General features: G+C 45.6%; 8 protein-coding genes across 8 annotated transcripts; 1 reads left to right on the forward strand and 7 right to left on the reverse strand.

Annotated features, from left to right (window-relative positions):
* Positions 1 to 1,005: 1,005 nt before the first annotated feature.
* AGABI2DRAFT_118490 (hypothetical protein) lies at positions 1,006 to 1,521 on the reverse strand (the record flags this gene model as incomplete). The annotated part of the gene is made up of 1 exon (XM_006461559.1): positions 1,006 to 1,521. The coding sequence occupies one exon, from the start codon at positions 1,519 to 1,521 to the stop codon at positions 1,006 to 1,008; it is 516 nt and encodes a 171-aa protein (XP_006461622.1).
* Positions 1,522 to 2,687: 1,166 nt separating this feature from the next.
* AGABI2DRAFT_71636 (hypothetical protein) lies at positions 2,688 to 3,092 on the reverse strand (the record flags this gene model as incomplete). The annotated part of the gene is made up of 1 exon (XM_006461560.1): positions 2,688 to 3,092. A coding segment is annotated over one exon (405 nt), but the record flags the coding sequence as incomplete, so codon positions are not given.
* Positions 3,093 to 6,316: 3,224 nt separating this feature from the next.
* On the reverse strand, positions 6,317 to 6,965 carry AGABI2DRAFT_136557 (hypothetical protein). The gene is made up of 3 exons (XM_006461561.1): positions 6,745 to 6,965; positions 6,558 to 6,693; positions 6,317 to 6,502 (listed from the first exon to the last, which is right to left on the reverse strand). Exons 1-3 carry the CDS (start codon positions 6,878 to 6,880, stop codon positions 6,415 to 6,417), a joined length of 360 nt encoding a protein of 119 aa, XP_006461624.1. The 5' UTR covers positions 6,881 to 6,965; the 3' UTR covers positions 6,317 to 6,414.
* A 1,344-nt stretch (positions 6,966 to 8,309) lies between these two features.
* On the reverse strand, positions 8,310 to 8,848 carry AGABI2DRAFT_136564 (hypothetical protein). The gene is made up of 2 exons (XM_006461562.1): positions 8,611 to 8,848; positions 8,310 to 8,558 (listed from the first exon to the last, which is right to left on the reverse strand). Exon 1 carries the CDS (start codon positions 8,818 to 8,820, stop codon positions 8,614 to 8,616), a length of 207 nt encoding a protein of 68 aa, XP_006461625.1. The 5' UTR covers positions 8,821 to 8,848; the 3' UTR covers positions 8,310 to 8,558; positions 8,611 to 8,613.
* A 105-nt stretch (positions 8,849 to 8,953) lies between these two features.
* Positions 8,954 to 10,580, forward strand: AGABI2DRAFT_50291 (hypothetical protein; the record flags this gene model as incomplete). Its single annotated transcript, XM_006461563.1, has 5 exons — positions 8,954 to 9,184; positions 9,404 to 9,618; positions 9,676 to 10,255; positions 10,312 to 10,437; positions 10,494 to 10,580. Coding segments are annotated over 5 exons (1,239 nt in total), but the record flags the coding sequence as incomplete, so codon positions are not given.
* An 898-nt stretch (positions 10,581 to 11,478) lies between these two features.
* Positions 11,479 to 12,552, reverse strand: AGABI2DRAFT_205429 (hypothetical protein; the record flags this gene model as incomplete). The annotated part of the gene is made up of 5 exons (XM_006461564.1): positions 12,380 to 12,552; positions 12,265 to 12,322; positions 12,036 to 12,204; positions 11,765 to 11,978; positions 11,479 to 11,696 (listed from the first exon to the last, which is right to left on the reverse strand). Exons 1-5 carry the CDS (start codon positions 12,438 to 12,440, stop codon positions 11,479 to 11,481), a joined length of 720 nt encoding a protein of 239 aa, XP_006461627.1. The 5' UTR covers positions 12,441 to 12,552.
* A 519-nt stretch (positions 12,553 to 13,071) lies between these two features.
* On the reverse strand, positions 13,072 to 13,426 carry AGABI2DRAFT_118495 (hypothetical protein; the record flags this gene model as incomplete). Its single annotated transcript, XM_006461565.1, has 3 exons — positions 13,072 to 13,148; positions 13,219 to 13,252; positions 13,307 to 13,426. The coding sequence occupies 3 exons, from the start codon at positions 13,424 to 13,426 to the stop codon at positions 13,072 to 13,074; spliced, it is 231 nt and encodes a 76-aa protein (XP_006461628.1).
* A 186-nt stretch (positions 13,427 to 13,612) lies between these two features.
* On the reverse strand, positions 13,613 to 15,645 carry AGABI2DRAFT_193043 (hypothetical protein). Its single transcript, XM_006461566.1, has 6 exons — positions 15,544 to 15,645; positions 15,391 to 15,487; positions 14,565 to 15,337; positions 14,316 to 14,511; positions 13,915 to 14,262; positions 13,613 to 13,853 (listed from the first exon to the last, which is right to left on the reverse strand). Exons 1-6 carry the CDS (start codon positions 15,573 to 15,575, stop codon positions 13,707 to 13,709), a joined length of 1,593 nt encoding a protein of 530 aa, XP_006461629.1. The 5' UTR covers positions 15,576 to 15,645; the 3' UTR covers positions 13,613 to 13,706.
* Positions 15,646 to 15,699: the final 54 nt, after the last annotated feature.

A 15,699-nucleotide genomic window follows, 5' to 3' on the forward strand; every position in this document is an offset into this window, starting at 1 on the left:
GTCCAGGAATTCGAATCAGGTTTTAGATTTATTATCCGATCAATATTTGAGGAGCTACAGCGTAATCATGTGTTTATCATATGTTAAATGTGCCATATCTCATTAGAATCTCATCCAACAAAGAATCTAATTAGATATTCGAACTCCCCGACCTCGAATCTATAGGAATACACTTTTAGATCATTAAAATCCATGCAGAAATGACCCGAAAATATCTCCTACCTATGATTTGAGGAACTTTGACTCGAAAATCCCAAGTCCAGACGTCATGTGATGTCATGTGACATGTTGAACTTCTGTTTCGAGCACAACGTTGATTCTTCTTCATCACCACCATCATTCTTCCCCTCCCCATCCTTCCCCTCCCCCTTTCTTGCCCTCCAGGCCTGTAATATGGTAAGTAACATCCCCTTCACCTTCCTAGCTCTCTCCCAGCTAATTCTAAGCTGGTTTAGGACGCTTTTTTGCCTATTTTGGACGCTTTTTTGGGGGATTTTTGGAGGCTTATTTAGGGGGATACTTGGGGAGATATTTGAGGGGATACTTGGGGGATATTTGAGGGGATATTTGGAAGGATTTTGGGGATTCTTTGGTTAATGGTGAGTGCTCTCTATCTCTGTATGTTTTCATACTCATTTGTTACTTGTAGACTATTCATTTTCTCATCATCACTCCCTCATCTTCCCATCTCATCCTTTTGTATAGATTGTATCCAATGTATTATACTATGCTAATATAATCACTTTGTTGACTTATTCATTCTTGAGCCTCTTATTATTGTCTTAATTGACCTTCAGTGTCTTAAATATGTACTTGTGTGACTTTAATATGACTTTTTACTAATCTATCTGTATGTCAACATTTTGATGTCTATGAGAAAGACATCAACTAAGTACAGTTTAAGTAACTTTTAAGTCATTTCCAGGAACCTCAAGACATACAAGCCTAAGTATCATTAAGAAGATTCAGACAGGTCCCTGTTCTTAATTGTTTCTTAAACTGTCATTAAGAACAATTAAGAAAAAAACATTTTTCCTGATGCATTGTCTCGGCGCTCTGAGACTCCTCTTTTTCTATGGTGAACACCAATCTCTCTCGCTTTTCGACTGGTACCGCTGTTAAGTACTGCGTCAGAGGTTCTTTAACTTCCCAAACTTTCACTGGGTTTCCTTCTTTATTCTTAGCTTCAGTTTGTATCTTTTGTACCGTCCCTAGCTTGTTAAGACTAGCGTAAGTCCAATCAAGCTTTTCTTCTTCTTGATCCCTATCGACAACAATATTGTTGTTACTGGTAGGTACTCTTCTTTTACTGAGTAAATCTTTAAGCGCTTCGCGAAGCTTCGGCGCCATTCCCAGAAGCTCTTTTTGCGAGAGCTTTATCTCAGTTTCTCCAAATTTCTCTAACATTTCTTCGATACTGATACCCTCCTCAATCTTTGCTTGTTGCTTGTAGCTAGGTCCTTTCTTTTCTTCTTTGAAGTACTTAGCTGGTAGAGGGGGCAATTCTACTACCGGTTTCATTTTTGGTACCCCTATGTAAGGGAACTTCGTAGTTTCTCTCGATTCATTATTGCTCTTTTCTTTATCTACAGGGTTTATGTTATTAGGTCGGCCCTCGGTTGCCTTATCTTCACGGATCCTAACCCTGGGTTCCGGAGCTGGCTTCATCTTCGAGCCTCCTAAAAACCCTGCGATTTATTATCTTTTCTGGTTTGCGCCAGTAACTTCACTAAAGCCTGCATCGTCATGGCTTCTTCATCTTCTTCGCTTTCTTCAGTAGCTACCACAGCAGGTGGGTTAGGTGACCGGATCTGCATGCCTTGCATTACAGCTTGCATACCAGCTAACTGTCCCCTCAAACGTTCCAGCTCGAGCTCTCGCGCGTTCACAGTTTGTTGCATCGCGAAACTCGATGCCTTCGGAGCTACCGGGGTATCTACCATGTCTGGAGTCCCTGTGTCTATCTCTAAGTCTTCTCCTATCCCTCCGTAGATTTGTAGGGCGACTGTAACCGGTAGATACTTCTTCACACTATCTCGAATTGTAGCTCCCGGTTCTCGAGGGATTCCAGTCCCATTCGCGAATCGTACTTTATTTCCGTCTATCTTTATTTTACCATCTTTCTCATCCTGTGCCTTGTAAGCACAGTTTATCCATCTATGATCTTCACCGCAATAGAAGCATCCTTGTCTAGGCTCCATTGGTCTAGGGTTATTCTGGAAACCTCCGCCGTTTCGATAGTTATTGTCATTTCGCGAAGAGGTAACCTGAGTAGCTATTGCTGCTTTCAATGCGTCGATAGAACCTTGTACGGATTTTTGGTTAATTACAAGGGTATCTTTTAATTGATTCAACTCTTGGTGAACCGTTTCTATCTCAGTACTCATCTGTACCACTGCTGGTGTAGGGCTCTCCCTTTTGAGTATTGTAACGGCTCTAGCGTTCGTGCTAGCTAGAGTTCCTTGTGTATTCAGAGTAGACGATCCCATCATAGCTCGGCGACTGACCAAGTCAACTGCTTTAGCTACAACTTCTTTATACTCGTAGGGATCATCTTCCCTTAGAACGCTAGCCGTATTATTGGCATTCCTTAAAGTCCCAGTTAAGCTAAGTCTATTGTTAAGCTGTTCCTTAAAGCTATCGTCTAGCGCGGACACGAAAGCTTCAACTAACTCGCGGTTGGACATTAAGGCCGGCGGATTTGCACATTTTTCCGCCAATGTGAGGAACTTCCTTCGATAAGATAGTAGCTTCTCTTTTTCGCTCATAGAAATGCCACGATGAGTCGCAGCTAACTTTCTCATTTGAGCTACAGATCCTACTTCTTCTGCGTCAAGCTCCGGGTATTCTGTGCGAAGCTTTTTCTTGAACTCTTCCCACTTTCCTTGGGCTTCTGGAAAGGCCATCCACTCTTTCCTTGTCTCGTAGTCTACATAGGCCAGGGCCCACTTCATTTTTCTAGCTTCATCGGTTATATTACTTTCCTCGAGATGGTGCTCGAGTCGGTAAATAAAATCATTCAAGTTTTCGGTGCCATCCCACTTCGGTGCTCCGCTAGTGAGAGGTGCCGGCATTTTTTGGCTGTGTGCCATTGGTATAGGTGAATTAGAACGAGAAGGAATAAAAATTGAAGGAGATACAGGGGTTGAAGTTCGAGAGTCTGAGTGAGAAGAAGACGAAGAGGAAGCAGGAAGCGGAACTTGAATAGAAAGATTTGGGGAAAAGTAGCGACTTTGTTCGCTAAGGTCGAATTGACCTGGTATATATTCTGTAGAGGGTACAGGTAGAAGTGTGGGGTCTTCGAAAAGGATTTCACTAACGCACAAACTGTTCTCAGTTTATAAGTTCGTGGGAGAATTAAATCAGAAGTCAAGAAGGAGACAGATATGTTTTGTGAAGTTTTGAAAGTTTTAGATTGTTTTTGGGTTTTAAGGTCTTTTTCAATTGTAGCTACTCGAGGAGTAAGGAATCTAGGGGTTCGAGAAGGACTGTTCACGACGAAGTTCAACTACGCTGCTGTGCTAAAGCAGGCGACGCGTACCAAACAATGTGGGTAGATATAAGCTGCGATATCGACTTAGCGAGAAGCTACCGACTTATACCGACAAACTACAAGGCCACCGACTTTCACCACTACCGAAGTGATGCAAGCTGCGATATCCAAGTAGCTAACACGAAGCTATCACACACTGTCAACGAGTTGTAGCTCAAGGTCTCGATAATAATCCTCTCTGGTTTTCGATTACAATTCTCTCAAGTTCGTATGATTCTCAGTTTGGACTTAGTGTCCGAAGGAAAAGTTCACAGATAACACCACAAATAGGATTCACTGAGTAGCGAAATACAATTGCAGAGCTTCGGCAGGTCAATTTCCTTGCCTCTTGCTCACTAACTACAGGCTTTTTATACTAATGGTTCTCTAAGCTATTTTGGTTCAGGTACGCTACGTTTACTAAGACTCTGGTATTTATATCGTAGCTTGCTCATCTTTTCTATTGTAGCTACTAAGCCTTCGAGTCATACCACCCGTTTTAGGAGTAGCTTTCGTGAGCTCATGTAATCCGCTGATTAACGGTTACTCTTTCTGGGCAATCTTTCTCTGGCTGCTGACCTATCTCTGTTCCTCCTAGTAGCTCCTAGCTCTCTTTCATATTTTTAGTTACGATCGTAGCTACACTTCGGGTATAACCAAAAAGGGAACTTGTATTTGATGGCACTTCACGTACTTTGTCCGAATTTGTTAAATGATGGGACTTCCTATTCGCGACATAGGGTACGTAAGCAGACCGTTGTAGCGACTAAGTCCCTTCACCTTGCCGTGTTCGCGAATATAATTAATAGTACTTATGCGTCGTAGCTACACGTTGTATTCGCTTCGCGTATAGACCAATGGTTGATGTTCCAATTGGTAAGGTCATATTTCTCCCATCGGTACAGTTTTCCCTACGGGGACCCCAGCTATGGCTGTCATGCGAGCTCGCGTAGATCGAGTGTCCTTCCTTTAGATATCTTGTGGTTACACTTCTCAGTCATTCTTTGTAGCGAAGGGTTTTCTATGCTGTAGCTAGGCTTATAATATGTCAACGCTACCTTCGCTAGAGAGATTACTAGGCTAAATGCGTTTAGGCCGTGATAACGTGGGCGGGCGCAATATGCACGCTGCCACAAGCTTTCGATGAGATGTTTAAGGTCGCAACACAGGCTGTTGAGCTGAGAGAAATGGTAAGGCCATAAACCTGGAGGTGGGATAAAACGGACCTCCGCCAACCTCCATCACCAGAAAGGTGCGTGTATGCTCGTCATTGTGTAGTTCCGCGAACGACGTAAATGAGAGTGGGATCCTTATATATGGTTTGGTATTCGATTTAGCTATGACGGATGAGAGATTACTTACAGCGAAGATTTCGCTAGTTTCCTGATTGCTTGTCTAAATTCTTCTTTCTGGTGAGCTCTGATGAAAACTGGGCGCGTTAGGGATATGTGGAGCTCAAGCTGATGTTTCCTGTCGGTTCGACCTGACGTGAAACCATTAAGCGTCGGAACCGCACGTTTTGCCTCAGCAACAACTGTCTCCAAGAGGGAATATACAATGCGGGCGCGTGGGTGAAAACTTTGATATTGAGACTTTTTTAATCCTCGAAAAGAAACAAGCGCTTATAAACGCAATGATAGACCATGCTATAGGTCAACACACGCTACCATCTTTAGCAAAGGGTAAGGGAAAAAAGAAGCAGACGTCGAAGAATGATGGAATGATTGAGAATCGTTAAGTCAACACCCGCGCAATTATGGAACACAGAGTTTAGGGCATGACATGCCAAACTACAGCAAACAGATGTCAGCCATGTATACAAAGGAGAAATAAATAAGAACACATAAGATCAGACAGGACAAACGATAGAACAAACACAGCACAGCAAACAACCCCTTTTGGCGTACGAAAGCTCGCATCCACGATAAAGAACGAGTCCTTTTTAGGACTCGTAATTACATCATTGTGCTCATCGACTCATCAGTCAACTTTTTCTTTTCTCTTTTTTCTTTTTTTTCCGACGTGATCTTCCCGCGAACACAGGAAAGCCCGTGGGTAATTGAATTGCTTCGATGTCCGAAATAAAACTAACATCCACATAACATGCTTGGTTCATCTTCTCATTGGATGATCATGAATTTATTCCGGGAGCTGTCAGCTTGTCAATCACTGCCCGCAAAATTGTGGTTGGAAGAACATTTGACTTGACACCCAGGAACAAAATGTACGCCCTATCTCATACCTCGGTACCGTACCATGTTTCGAGATGAAGATATTGCCATCAATTTCATCGCAAGGTTTTCGCTCAGAAGGCTAAGCCGCGATTAAAGACCAGAATTTTGGAAATGCAGTGTCGTATCCGAGCCTTTTCGGTAAGAACTGAAGTCGCCCACCGTGTCGCGGACGGGACGACGTTTGAAACTGGGCGCACAGCTCGATCGGGAGAAGAGAAAAGAATGACGACTCTCCCACCGCCAATGCCTAGTTCCAATAGTACTGAAGTATGCCTGAGACAATAATATGAAGTCCAACTCAATGTACCAGCGGAAGTCACAGTGGGTGTTTGTAAGTTTAACATCAGGCTGTGTCTTCAGAAATACATCTTACGACGACCGTGACGGTATACCAGAGCTCAAAGTGTCCTGATGGTCTCAAGGGTTAGCAAGTCGAACCCATGAGAGCAGGGAAATCTCGTCTCAACTGCTCAAATGCTTTTTAGAAACTCATAAAGTGCAGAACGGCAGTTCAAGTCCCATACAAGTAATGAAGAAACACATGTTATTTGTTCGATTTTACAGATCACATTTTTAGAACACATTCATTTCGTACAGAAAATCCAACCCATTGACAAATGATACCGTTTACTTTGAGCATGATCAGACTTAGAGATCAATGTTAATGGGGCTGCAGCCAATGACGAGAAGGCCACCACTGAAGTTGTTTCCGGTGCAGCAGACCGTTTGCGAGGAGCTATAAACACGTTCATCAGTTATATTTATTACTCAACGGTATCGAGAGTACGAACCAAGAATTGCCACCACCAATGATGCTGATGGGGTTGCAAGTGAGACCAACGAGGCCTTGGATAGGGCCCAAGACAATGCCGAGAAGGCCAGCGAGGAGTCCGACGATGGGGTTGCTAGCGTCTTGGACAGAGTTGCCTAGCGAGCAGATGAGAAGATGTTCGAGAGATGAGTCAGATATACACTTACAGCAGTTGACATCGCCGCCAACGGCAGTGCACTGGGAGCCCGTAGCGGGGGGCGGGTCAGTGCGGGGGACAGCAGTGGCCGCAGCGAGCATGGCGAAGAACAAGATGGTGATGATGGTAGAGATACGAGCGAACATTGTTACTGAGACTGAAGTTTGTGCGTTGGGAAGTGAGTTCCTTTGCTGAGGTTCTAGGAAGAAACTTCTCGCTCCTTTATACCTTTTCAAAAAATGATTTCCTGTCTTTGATTTTTTTGCCGTTACCGATTGATGATGAAGTTTTGACTCGAAGAAATCGGAGGAAGAATTCATGACAGGCGGACTGGTGGAGTATCGGGCCTGGTTCGTCCCTTCAATCTCCGTCTCCGATTGACATGCGCATAAATTTGCACGGATGGCATTTAGACCGGACCTGCCAAGACCCGAAATGGAGTGTATGATATTCGAACAATTTGCTCGAACTGACAAGCTCGTTTAGAAAATCTGCAAATCTGGATCTCAAAATAGCCGGCTTCTTTGCTGACTTCTAAAACGTTTGGAACAAAAAAAATCGGGCCGGTTCGGATGAATGAGGTAAACTGGTCGGATCTAGGGATTCCTGCTGGATCGTAAGGCACCACCAGTATTTCCAAGGATTTCTGTATCAAATATATTTGGTTAGTTCGTAAAACAACGTATGCTGCTCAGCTGCTGTCTCTTACCTCAGTACCGTATTTCGTCGTGAGCTGGGTTGTCGCTGACTAACCAACAATAGAGGTGCTGTGGGCTGTGACTTACACCTCGAGTCTCTCCAGACGAGGACTAGGAGATTGAGCCACAGGGGACACGTCACTGGGTTGTTGGAATAACGAAGATCGATGATTCGAGCAGTTTGGACCTGTAGCTGTTCCCCAGTAACACAGGGAAAGCCGGATATCACCCGAGGCGCACCCTGAGTTGCAGGGGGTTGATTTCACGGTTTGCTCATGGTTGACAGCCCCCTGGGCGCACCTACTCCGAGAATCGTATCAAGTTGCATGAAAGAGAAATCGATGTAGGCCCAGAAATGTCTTTTCTCTTGGAAGATCTTCATTAATTCATTGGTGATTAACGATTAATGTAACTTCTTCTACAGGGTCCTGATGTTCTTCATTACTGGCGGAGACAACGTTTTGCCTTGATTGCAGACGGAGTGAGAAGATTTTAGCTCGTATTAACCAATGTTGGACTAACGACGAGGAGGGAAGTTCACCGGGGATTGCATGCGGCGTTACACGAGAAAAAACACGCGTGGGTGGAGACGGTAGGCTTTGGGAGTGTTGCTAAGTAATGACAGACGAGCGGTCGTGTCATGTCCAGGACGTCTTGACATGAAGGATCAGTTGATGAAGTTCAGGCGGGAGCCTCTCCATATCTTTCGAGTGATCTGAAGGTTCTAATATGGTCGGCAGTGCGCTCAAGTGGATTTGGAAAAAGAGACAACATACTTGATACTGATAGCCCCTTGAAGATTTGGTGAATGTTCAGTATTTTTCAGGTGGCGATGTTTATTGTTCGTGTCCGTATCGATTGACGAACAATGGAGAAAGCAAAGTTTGAACCAAGAAATTTCTCGCAACAACAAGCCATTAGGGGCCAATACATGAATACATTCATAGATTGATAGCGATTAAGCTGGTAGATTTCAAGTTCCAGCGTCAGTCGAGGGGCAGATGACACGTTGACAGTCATTCCATCAAGAAGGCTCAGAATCGATGATCCCTGATCAATATTAAATTTTTAATTTGCAACGAGGTGGCGGTCATGATCATGAAGACTGTCACTACAGCGAGGAACTCTACAGGCTTGTTTTCAGATAACGGTTCACCTCAACTCTTTAGAAAGCGTACCGTTCAATTTTTGTGCTTCCTCTCATCGTGAAGTGCGTTTCTGAGTTTTTGGAGCTGGACGGTGACGGCTGTGTTGCCGCCTTGGGCAGCCGTCGACCTGGCCTGGAAATCGTCGATAAACGCCTCCATGCGCTTCTCTGCGTGCTTCGTCGACAGCGAGGTTGAGTTCAGGGTCTGAATGCGCAGCGGGGGAGAGAGAGGAACGTCCATAATGTTTTGAAAAGTAGCCGGGTAGTTGACCGGTGAGAGGAAAAATGATGCCACGTGACCGGTACGCGAGTCGTACGAGAGAAATTCAAATTCAAAAGGCAAAAACATAGAATATTTCTTGTCTTCGTCCATCATGGGTGCTACGAAATGGCTCGCTCTTCTCCTCTTCCACCCTCTCGAGTTCAGGACTCTGCTCCAGTTCTACCTATACCATGAGCAGAAGCGTGATATCAAGGCCTTGAAGGAGCACCCGACGTCGGGCTGGGACCGGCAGTCGATGCGGAGATGTTGGGACTTCCTGGACATGACAAGTAGGAGTTTTTCGGCGGTTATTAAGGAACTAGACGGCGACCTGGCTCGAACAGTAAGTATCCTTGTCCAGTCTTCCTCGGAGGCTTCATATTTCATGCGCCCGTCGATTTGCTCGTACGAGGAGCCGGGTAGACTTTGTGGCCACGTCGCCCTATAGGAGGGTATTTGTGCAAGAATCATCCATTTGTTGACGTGGCTATTATTTTAATCGCCGGAATAGAAGCCCCCTATCACGCCGTCTGTGTATGGACCACGCTGACCATGTGTCTAGATATGTCTGTTTTACCTCGTTCTTCGAGGTCTGGACACGATCGAAGATGATATGACCATTCCAGACAAAGTCAAGCAACCCATTTTACGAAAGTTTCACGAATTAACCGTCGAACATGGATGGAAATTCGACGGTTGCGGTCCTAATGAGAAGGACCGCCAACTCCTTGTCGAATATGACACAATTGTTGAAGAAGTCAACCGCCTTGACCCTTCGTACGTTTTTGATTCATCGTTTCCCCAAACATTCTTCTCAAATGCCATGCTTTCTAGCTTCAAAGAGGTCATTATTGACATTTGCCATAAAATGGAAAATGGCATGGCCGACTTTGCCCATCAAGCCGCAACAACAGGGAAGATTTACATTGCGACCGTCGCTGAATACGACCTATACTGTCACTACGTCGCAGGCCTCGTCGGTGAGGGGTTATCCCGAATTTTCACCGCATCAGGGAAAGAAGCCGAGTGGCTTGGTCAGCAGCTCGAGTTATCGAACTCCATGGGACTTCTTCTACAAAAGACCAACATCATCCGTGACTACCGAGAGGACACTGACGATCAACGATATTTCTGGCCCAAAGAAATTTGGGGCAAGTATGGTTTCAACGAGATGAAAGAAATGTACGCACCAGGGGCATCAGAAAAAGCCCAATGGGTGCAGAGCGGAATGATCTTGGATGCCCTCAGGCACGCGACTGATGCTTTGGAATATCTCCGATTCTTGAAGAACCAGACCATTTTCAACTTTTGTGCCATTCCTGCCTCCATGGCTATCTCCACCCTAGAGCTGTGCTTTATGAACCCTGATATGTTCGAGCGGAATATCAAGATTCGCAAGGCTACTGCCGCTCAGGTAGGTCGCTTTGATTTCACTCCAAGCTTCTACTCAAATTGCATACCTCATTCCAGCTTATTATGCGATCTACAAATCCTCGCGATGTTGGTCAGATTTTCTGCGAATACGCTCGTAAAATTCATGCAAAAGCCGTCCCGACCGATCCCAACTTCATGCAGATTTCAGTCGCCTGTGGCAAGGTAAACATACTCTTATTCTATGCAGGTTCACGAAATTAATTTTCATTTTCCTGCAGATTGAACAGTGGTGTGAACAAAACTACCCTTCATTCATCCAACCACCCAACGCACCAGGTAACCCTCCCACGCTGGACGGATACGATGCTCGTTCACGCATCGCCGAGGCCGACAACAAATTTACATCAGAACTCGCTACCCGTAAACGTATGATCGAAATAGCCAACGGAGATCGTCAAATCGCAATGCAACGAATTGAGAGATTCACAGGTGGTGGCAGTAATACCCAAGCGTCGAACAATGGTGCAGTGTCGTCAACGACTATGATGTTCTATATCGCTGCTGGGATAGTGTTGATCGTCGCTGTCGGTTTCGGTGTAACGTTCGCTGTAATCAAGGCTGCTGGTATTTCTTTGAAAGGTTCGGGGTCAACATAAGTTGATGATGTTGGGATAAAATAGAGGAACTTTGGACCTCGTACTGTTTGTTCCCCTTTCTCGATACCCTTTGTTTTTCTTTTTTCCATTCTATCACTATAGTTCATCGTACATTATATACCTTATTTTTTTTTTTCTTCTTTTGCGTTCTACGTGAGTTTTAGATTGTGAATATTTAGCAATAGCTGTAACACCAATCCGTTCGAGAATTGATTCTGCTTTACATTGTTTTGAAATTTGGTCTATATTGGAGTCGCTGAACTAAACAGACGAAGCTCTTTTCCTGGTGGAAGGAGGTCCTAACATCGCAAGCATGTCATGATCAGGGCCGCTAACGGCCAATGACGGCCCTTGATTATCATGCACTCACCTTCAAGGAAATATATACGCACGCCTAGATGTATGTAGATGCGTTTTTCCAGGTAATTGTCTGCCTCATCCAACCATTGTGAACAACTCGGAAATTGCAATGGAATAGCAATGCTATCAATCTACGCATCTATGAGAATATCATTACAATTCATACCACAGTGGAAACTTCTCATTATCCATTCTCTATCCATGGACGCCGAGATCGCCATCCCTTTATGTGAGACCATCCCGAACACTAGTTTACGCTAGTGCTACCGTAGGCTACATTATCGGTATCAGCTGCGCCAGCGCTTACGCCATCTTCTCCTGGCCGCTCCGAGCCTTGATCGAACTTGACTCTCGAAACCAAATTGTAGAACCCCTTTCCCTGCTTCTCAGCCATCCCAAGCTCCAGAGATGAAGGTCGTCTGGAACCATCGCTACCGGCAATAGTACCTGCACCTACAGCAGAACCTTAAGAAAGGAGAAATTTTAAGTAAAACCATGGTATGAGTATGCTTGATGCAGCGCGGGGGACTCACCTCCGTGAACCTCTTTTATGTTGCTTAAATCTTCGAAAGCATGAGAATAACCAAACGGAACAAAGACAATTCCATGATGTACAAGAGTGGATAAGATTGAATATCCAGTCTCTTCTTGTCCGCCACCGAGTCCACCGGTAGAGACAAATACGCCGGCAAACTTTCCTGCAAGTTTTGAAGCAACCCATAATGATCCTGTGCGATCCCAGAATGTCTTGATATAAAAGGTAAATGGATCAGTGATAACTAGAACTATCCGCTAGATACTCACTTTGATTTGGGCTGGCATGTTTCCGTAACGTGTAGGAATACCGAAAAGAAAAGCGTCATAATTTTCTAGAGTTTCGTTCGAAGCGACAGGGTAGCTATTCGACATCCTGCCATCGCCCATTGGTACATGCATTTTTTCCAGAACCTTTTCTTCTAGTGTTTCTTTTACCCTTTAAAGGTCATTGTCATCGGTGTTATGATAGTACTCTTCAAAGGAAGTATAGGCTTACTGAAAGATAGTTGCCTGTCCTCCAGCGTCTTCTATCCCCTTTTTCTCCGCTTCGGCGACTATCAAAAATGCGCTTCATATTATTTGCATATAAAAAGCATATAAAGTCGACCCACGTTCGGCGATGTGATTGTACATCGAATAAACGATGATGGCAATGCGGGGAGGTCGCGACATGTTGAGTACGAGGTGAAACAGAAAATTGGGATGCTAAAATCCCAATGCCTGTCTCACCTACACCAAAGTAACAAATGAGACTTCATGTCTGACACTGGAACATCTAACTGCTAACTGAGTAGAGGAATGTCTGAATTACATGCAAGAACCATTTCATCGATGGTACTCACTTTGTCTGGTTCAAGATACCAAAGGACTTCAAAACTAGGCGCACGAGTCAGCAGCTTAAAGTGAGGATCTTGAGATTGGCACTGAGACAAAAGTTCGATCGCGGGCCTAGCCAGAGAAATCTACTAAGGATCACTTCACTACAACCTGCCAGACGGTGATTTTGCTCCTGATAACCAGTATGTTGGATCAATTGAAGGTTGTGCTGGGCCTGAAATCTATATCTCGGTTCGAACCTCGGTGTCAAGTGGCTCGAGCGACCAGAGCATGGCACGTAGTAGTCAAGCTAGAGGAATTCAGGGGGTACTAATATGTGTCCAATGCGCATTAAACTGACCTCACAATTATTCTTCTCCTCGGTTTATGGAAAGTATTGGCAGCGGCAGATTCGGGGGTCGTCTTAACCGGGCTGCGCCGGCGCATGTCGAGCTCCCGAGGTTACCGTAAGACGGACATAAACTCCTTAACTCCCCTGGATTCGGCCCAGAGGGAAAGAAAAATCCGAGATCAAATCATATATGCCACGGATAGGCGCAAGGTCTAGAAGAGTTCTAGTGTGCACAACTAGCATCAGTGAAAAAACCATGTGCTAATTCGCTACCGAAGTCACCAGGGGGCATTACGATAGTGATTCGAAGCGCCGTCTGTATGGTCAAGCTCAAGAACTCGACACTAATCGGGTGCCTTACACCGCTCACGAAGATGAGAGTGAGAAGCATGATTCCGGTGAACAGGTTATCAGGAACGAGTGCCATGATCTTTTCGGGAGAAGGCTTCGATTCTGAATCGAGATTCTGATCGTTCTGCATGCCAGACATGAGGGAATGTGGATGTGAGTATGGTCAGACCAGCGCATGTAGCCGACCTGAGGAGATAACAGTACCATCTGCCCGAGCAATAGGGAGCTGCTGATGAAGTCCAAGCACGCACTGGATACAACACTCTCTCTATTGAACAGATAAGGCGCAATGATCGGAGCACGTTCAAGATGTGTGATCACTTAGTCAAGAAACTAGAACGGTGATTCACTGAAATCCGGATCAATATCTGTACACTAGGATATACGGTAGCAACGGAACAACGGAACCAATCACCATCTCATATATCCATTTGAAGAGCCTGAGCAGCTTTCCTAGCGTTCGCTCGTAAAGATTCCACTTGCAGTTCAAGATTCCTGATCTTCTCCCGAGCGTCGCGCAACTCCGTCGTCAATCGGCTATTTTCCTCTTTCAGTGGCGATGAGGTCTAAGAAGCGAAGAAACAATGAATAAATCAAAATCAATTCTGATTCAAATGTACTACTCACATCCTCGCCAGAGCCCATTTGGATGTCACTTGTGGTGGATCTGTGCGGCGGGCTCGAGGAGGGCAGAGGAGAGGCGGATCGTTGGGCTGGAGCGAAAGTAGGTGACGGGGCGCGCACAGGAGCCGGAGCAGGTACCGATACAGTAGGCTCTCGAGACACGGGTGGGGATGAAATCGGGGCGGGTGCGGGAGCAGGAGAGGCCGAAGGCTGAGATCCTGAAGTGATGGAACCATCTCCGAGGTTGATAAGGTTGGCGGGTGCTAGCTTTCCACTGAAGAACTCTGAAGCAGAAAGTGAGGGCTCCAAAGATGGGGCCGAGGGGAAGATGTCCGATTGGAAGCCATCAGCCTGTATAAACAAGCAATGAAAGTTTAAACACGCGACATAACAAAGTCACGAACCTTTCTTGGAACAATGAAAGCAATAGGTTCAATACCCGAGGAAACCACCTTATACGCTCGAGCGATTTCGCATTCTGCGACATTGAGAGCACGGCGCGGAAGGAAACAAACACCACGTTGAGGATCTGACGACTTGTATTCGGCCAAGGCAAAGAGGTTGTCGCTTTCGTACTCGTAATAACGGATATTTCCATCACTAAATTACCGCGTCAGCAAACTATAATGGAAGATAGTCAACTCAGTATTTACCCCTTCCCGGCGAGGAATAAAATGTTATTGTCTGACCAGAACGGCATAGTAACGCCAGAGGATTGGTCAATGGTCATAGTTTTCAGATTGTTGAGACTACCAGTCTCCCAGATTGACACTTGACGATCAGACATTTTACTGAAGCCCGTTGTCGCGATTCTGTCGTGTTCTCCCATCCAAACGACGCGAGCTCCCTTAATACCAGAATGGCCATCGGTGACACGGACCGCTTGACCACCAGTTCTGGGGTCGAACATGCGGATTTTGCGATCACGACAGGTCGTTGCTAGCAAGGTACCGGTTGTGTTGAAGGCCAGTCCCTGGACAGAGTCGCCGTGTCCAGACAAAGTAATACGAGGATCTTCCGGGGCAGCAAGGTCCCAGAGCTTGATGGTATATTCGCCAGAGACTGTAGCGAGTACCTGTGCAGCAGTGGGATGGAATAAGACCTGTCCGATCTTTCGTGGTGACGCATCGATACGAAGGACAGGGTCAAAATCTTCAGGGACCCATCCTTCGGTGTTCCACCCTTCAAATTGCGAAGGCTCTACTTTCCAGATCATGGCCTTACCATCCTCACCACCAGATGCGACGATTGAGTCGTTATGTGGTGACCAGTCCGTGTCAAGGACAGGGGCTGAATGACTGCGAGCAAGTGGCAGCTGATCCGGCAGCTTGTGAGGGAATCCGTTGATGCCATGGAAAGGCGAAATTAGAGGCAGAATGGCAAAAGCGCCACCGCCGGAAGCGTTCCAATTGACACTGAGGTATTTCTGACTCCAGTTAGTTCGAATTTCTCAGGAAAGTTCAGACACGGAAAACCCACTCCAGAAGCCGAGATCAGGTTCGTATCCCAGGCACTATTCGTCACCTTGACATTCTCAAGGCCGTGTTCCTTCTTCGCCAGCTGTCCGAACACATGCCTGTATAGATTGACAGATCAAGACGAAGGATCAGGCAGATACTGAATTGACCACACCGGTATTTGGAAGGACGAACAAAACGCGACATAAATGCAAGATTATCCGACTTTATAGGGAGAAAACAAGAGCAGGTCGTCGACAAGGCTTATCGTTTGGCGACGACCGCGGGTAAGGGTCCGATATATTACATAATTCCAATATTATTATTTCTC

This window comes from Agaricus bisporus, assembly GCF_000300575.1.
Source record: "Agaricus bisporus var. bisporus H97 unplaced genomic scaffold AGABI2scaffold_6, whole genome shotgun sequence".
In the NCBI taxonomy this organism is placed as follows: Eukaryota; Fungi; Basidiomycota; class Agaricomycetes; order Agaricales; family Agaricaceae; genus Agaricus; species Agaricus bisporus.

Coding starts and splice junctions, on each gene's coding strand:
- AGABI2DRAFT_136557 (XM_006461561.1), bottom strand. CDS start 6,880: ATGTTCGCTCGTATCTCTACCATCATCACCATCTTGTTCTTCGCCATG. Junction 6,694..6,744: donor TGGCGGCGATGTCAACTGCT/GTAAGTGTATAT, acceptor TCTGCTCGCTAG/GCAACTCTGTCCAAGACGCT. Junction 6,503..6,557: donor ATTGGTGGTGGCAATTCTTG/GTTCGTACTCTC, acceptor ACGTGTTTATAG/CTCCTCGCAAACGGTCTGCT.
- AGABI2DRAFT_136564 (XM_006461562.1), bottom strand. CDS start 8,820: ATGGACGTTCCTCTCTCTCCCCCGCTGCGCATTCAGACCCTGAACTCA.
- AGABI2DRAFT_193043 (XM_006461566.1), bottom strand. CDS start 15,575: ATGTCGCGTTTTGTTCGTCCTTCCAAATACCG. Junction 15,338..15,390: donor ACCTGATCTCGGCTTCTGGA/GTGGGTTTTCCG, acceptor AACTGGAGTCAG/AAATACCTCAGTGTCAATTG. Junction 14,263..14,315: donor CTTTCATTGTTCCAAGAAAG/GTTCGTGACTTT, acceptor TTGTTTATACAG/GCTGATGGCTTCCAATCGGA.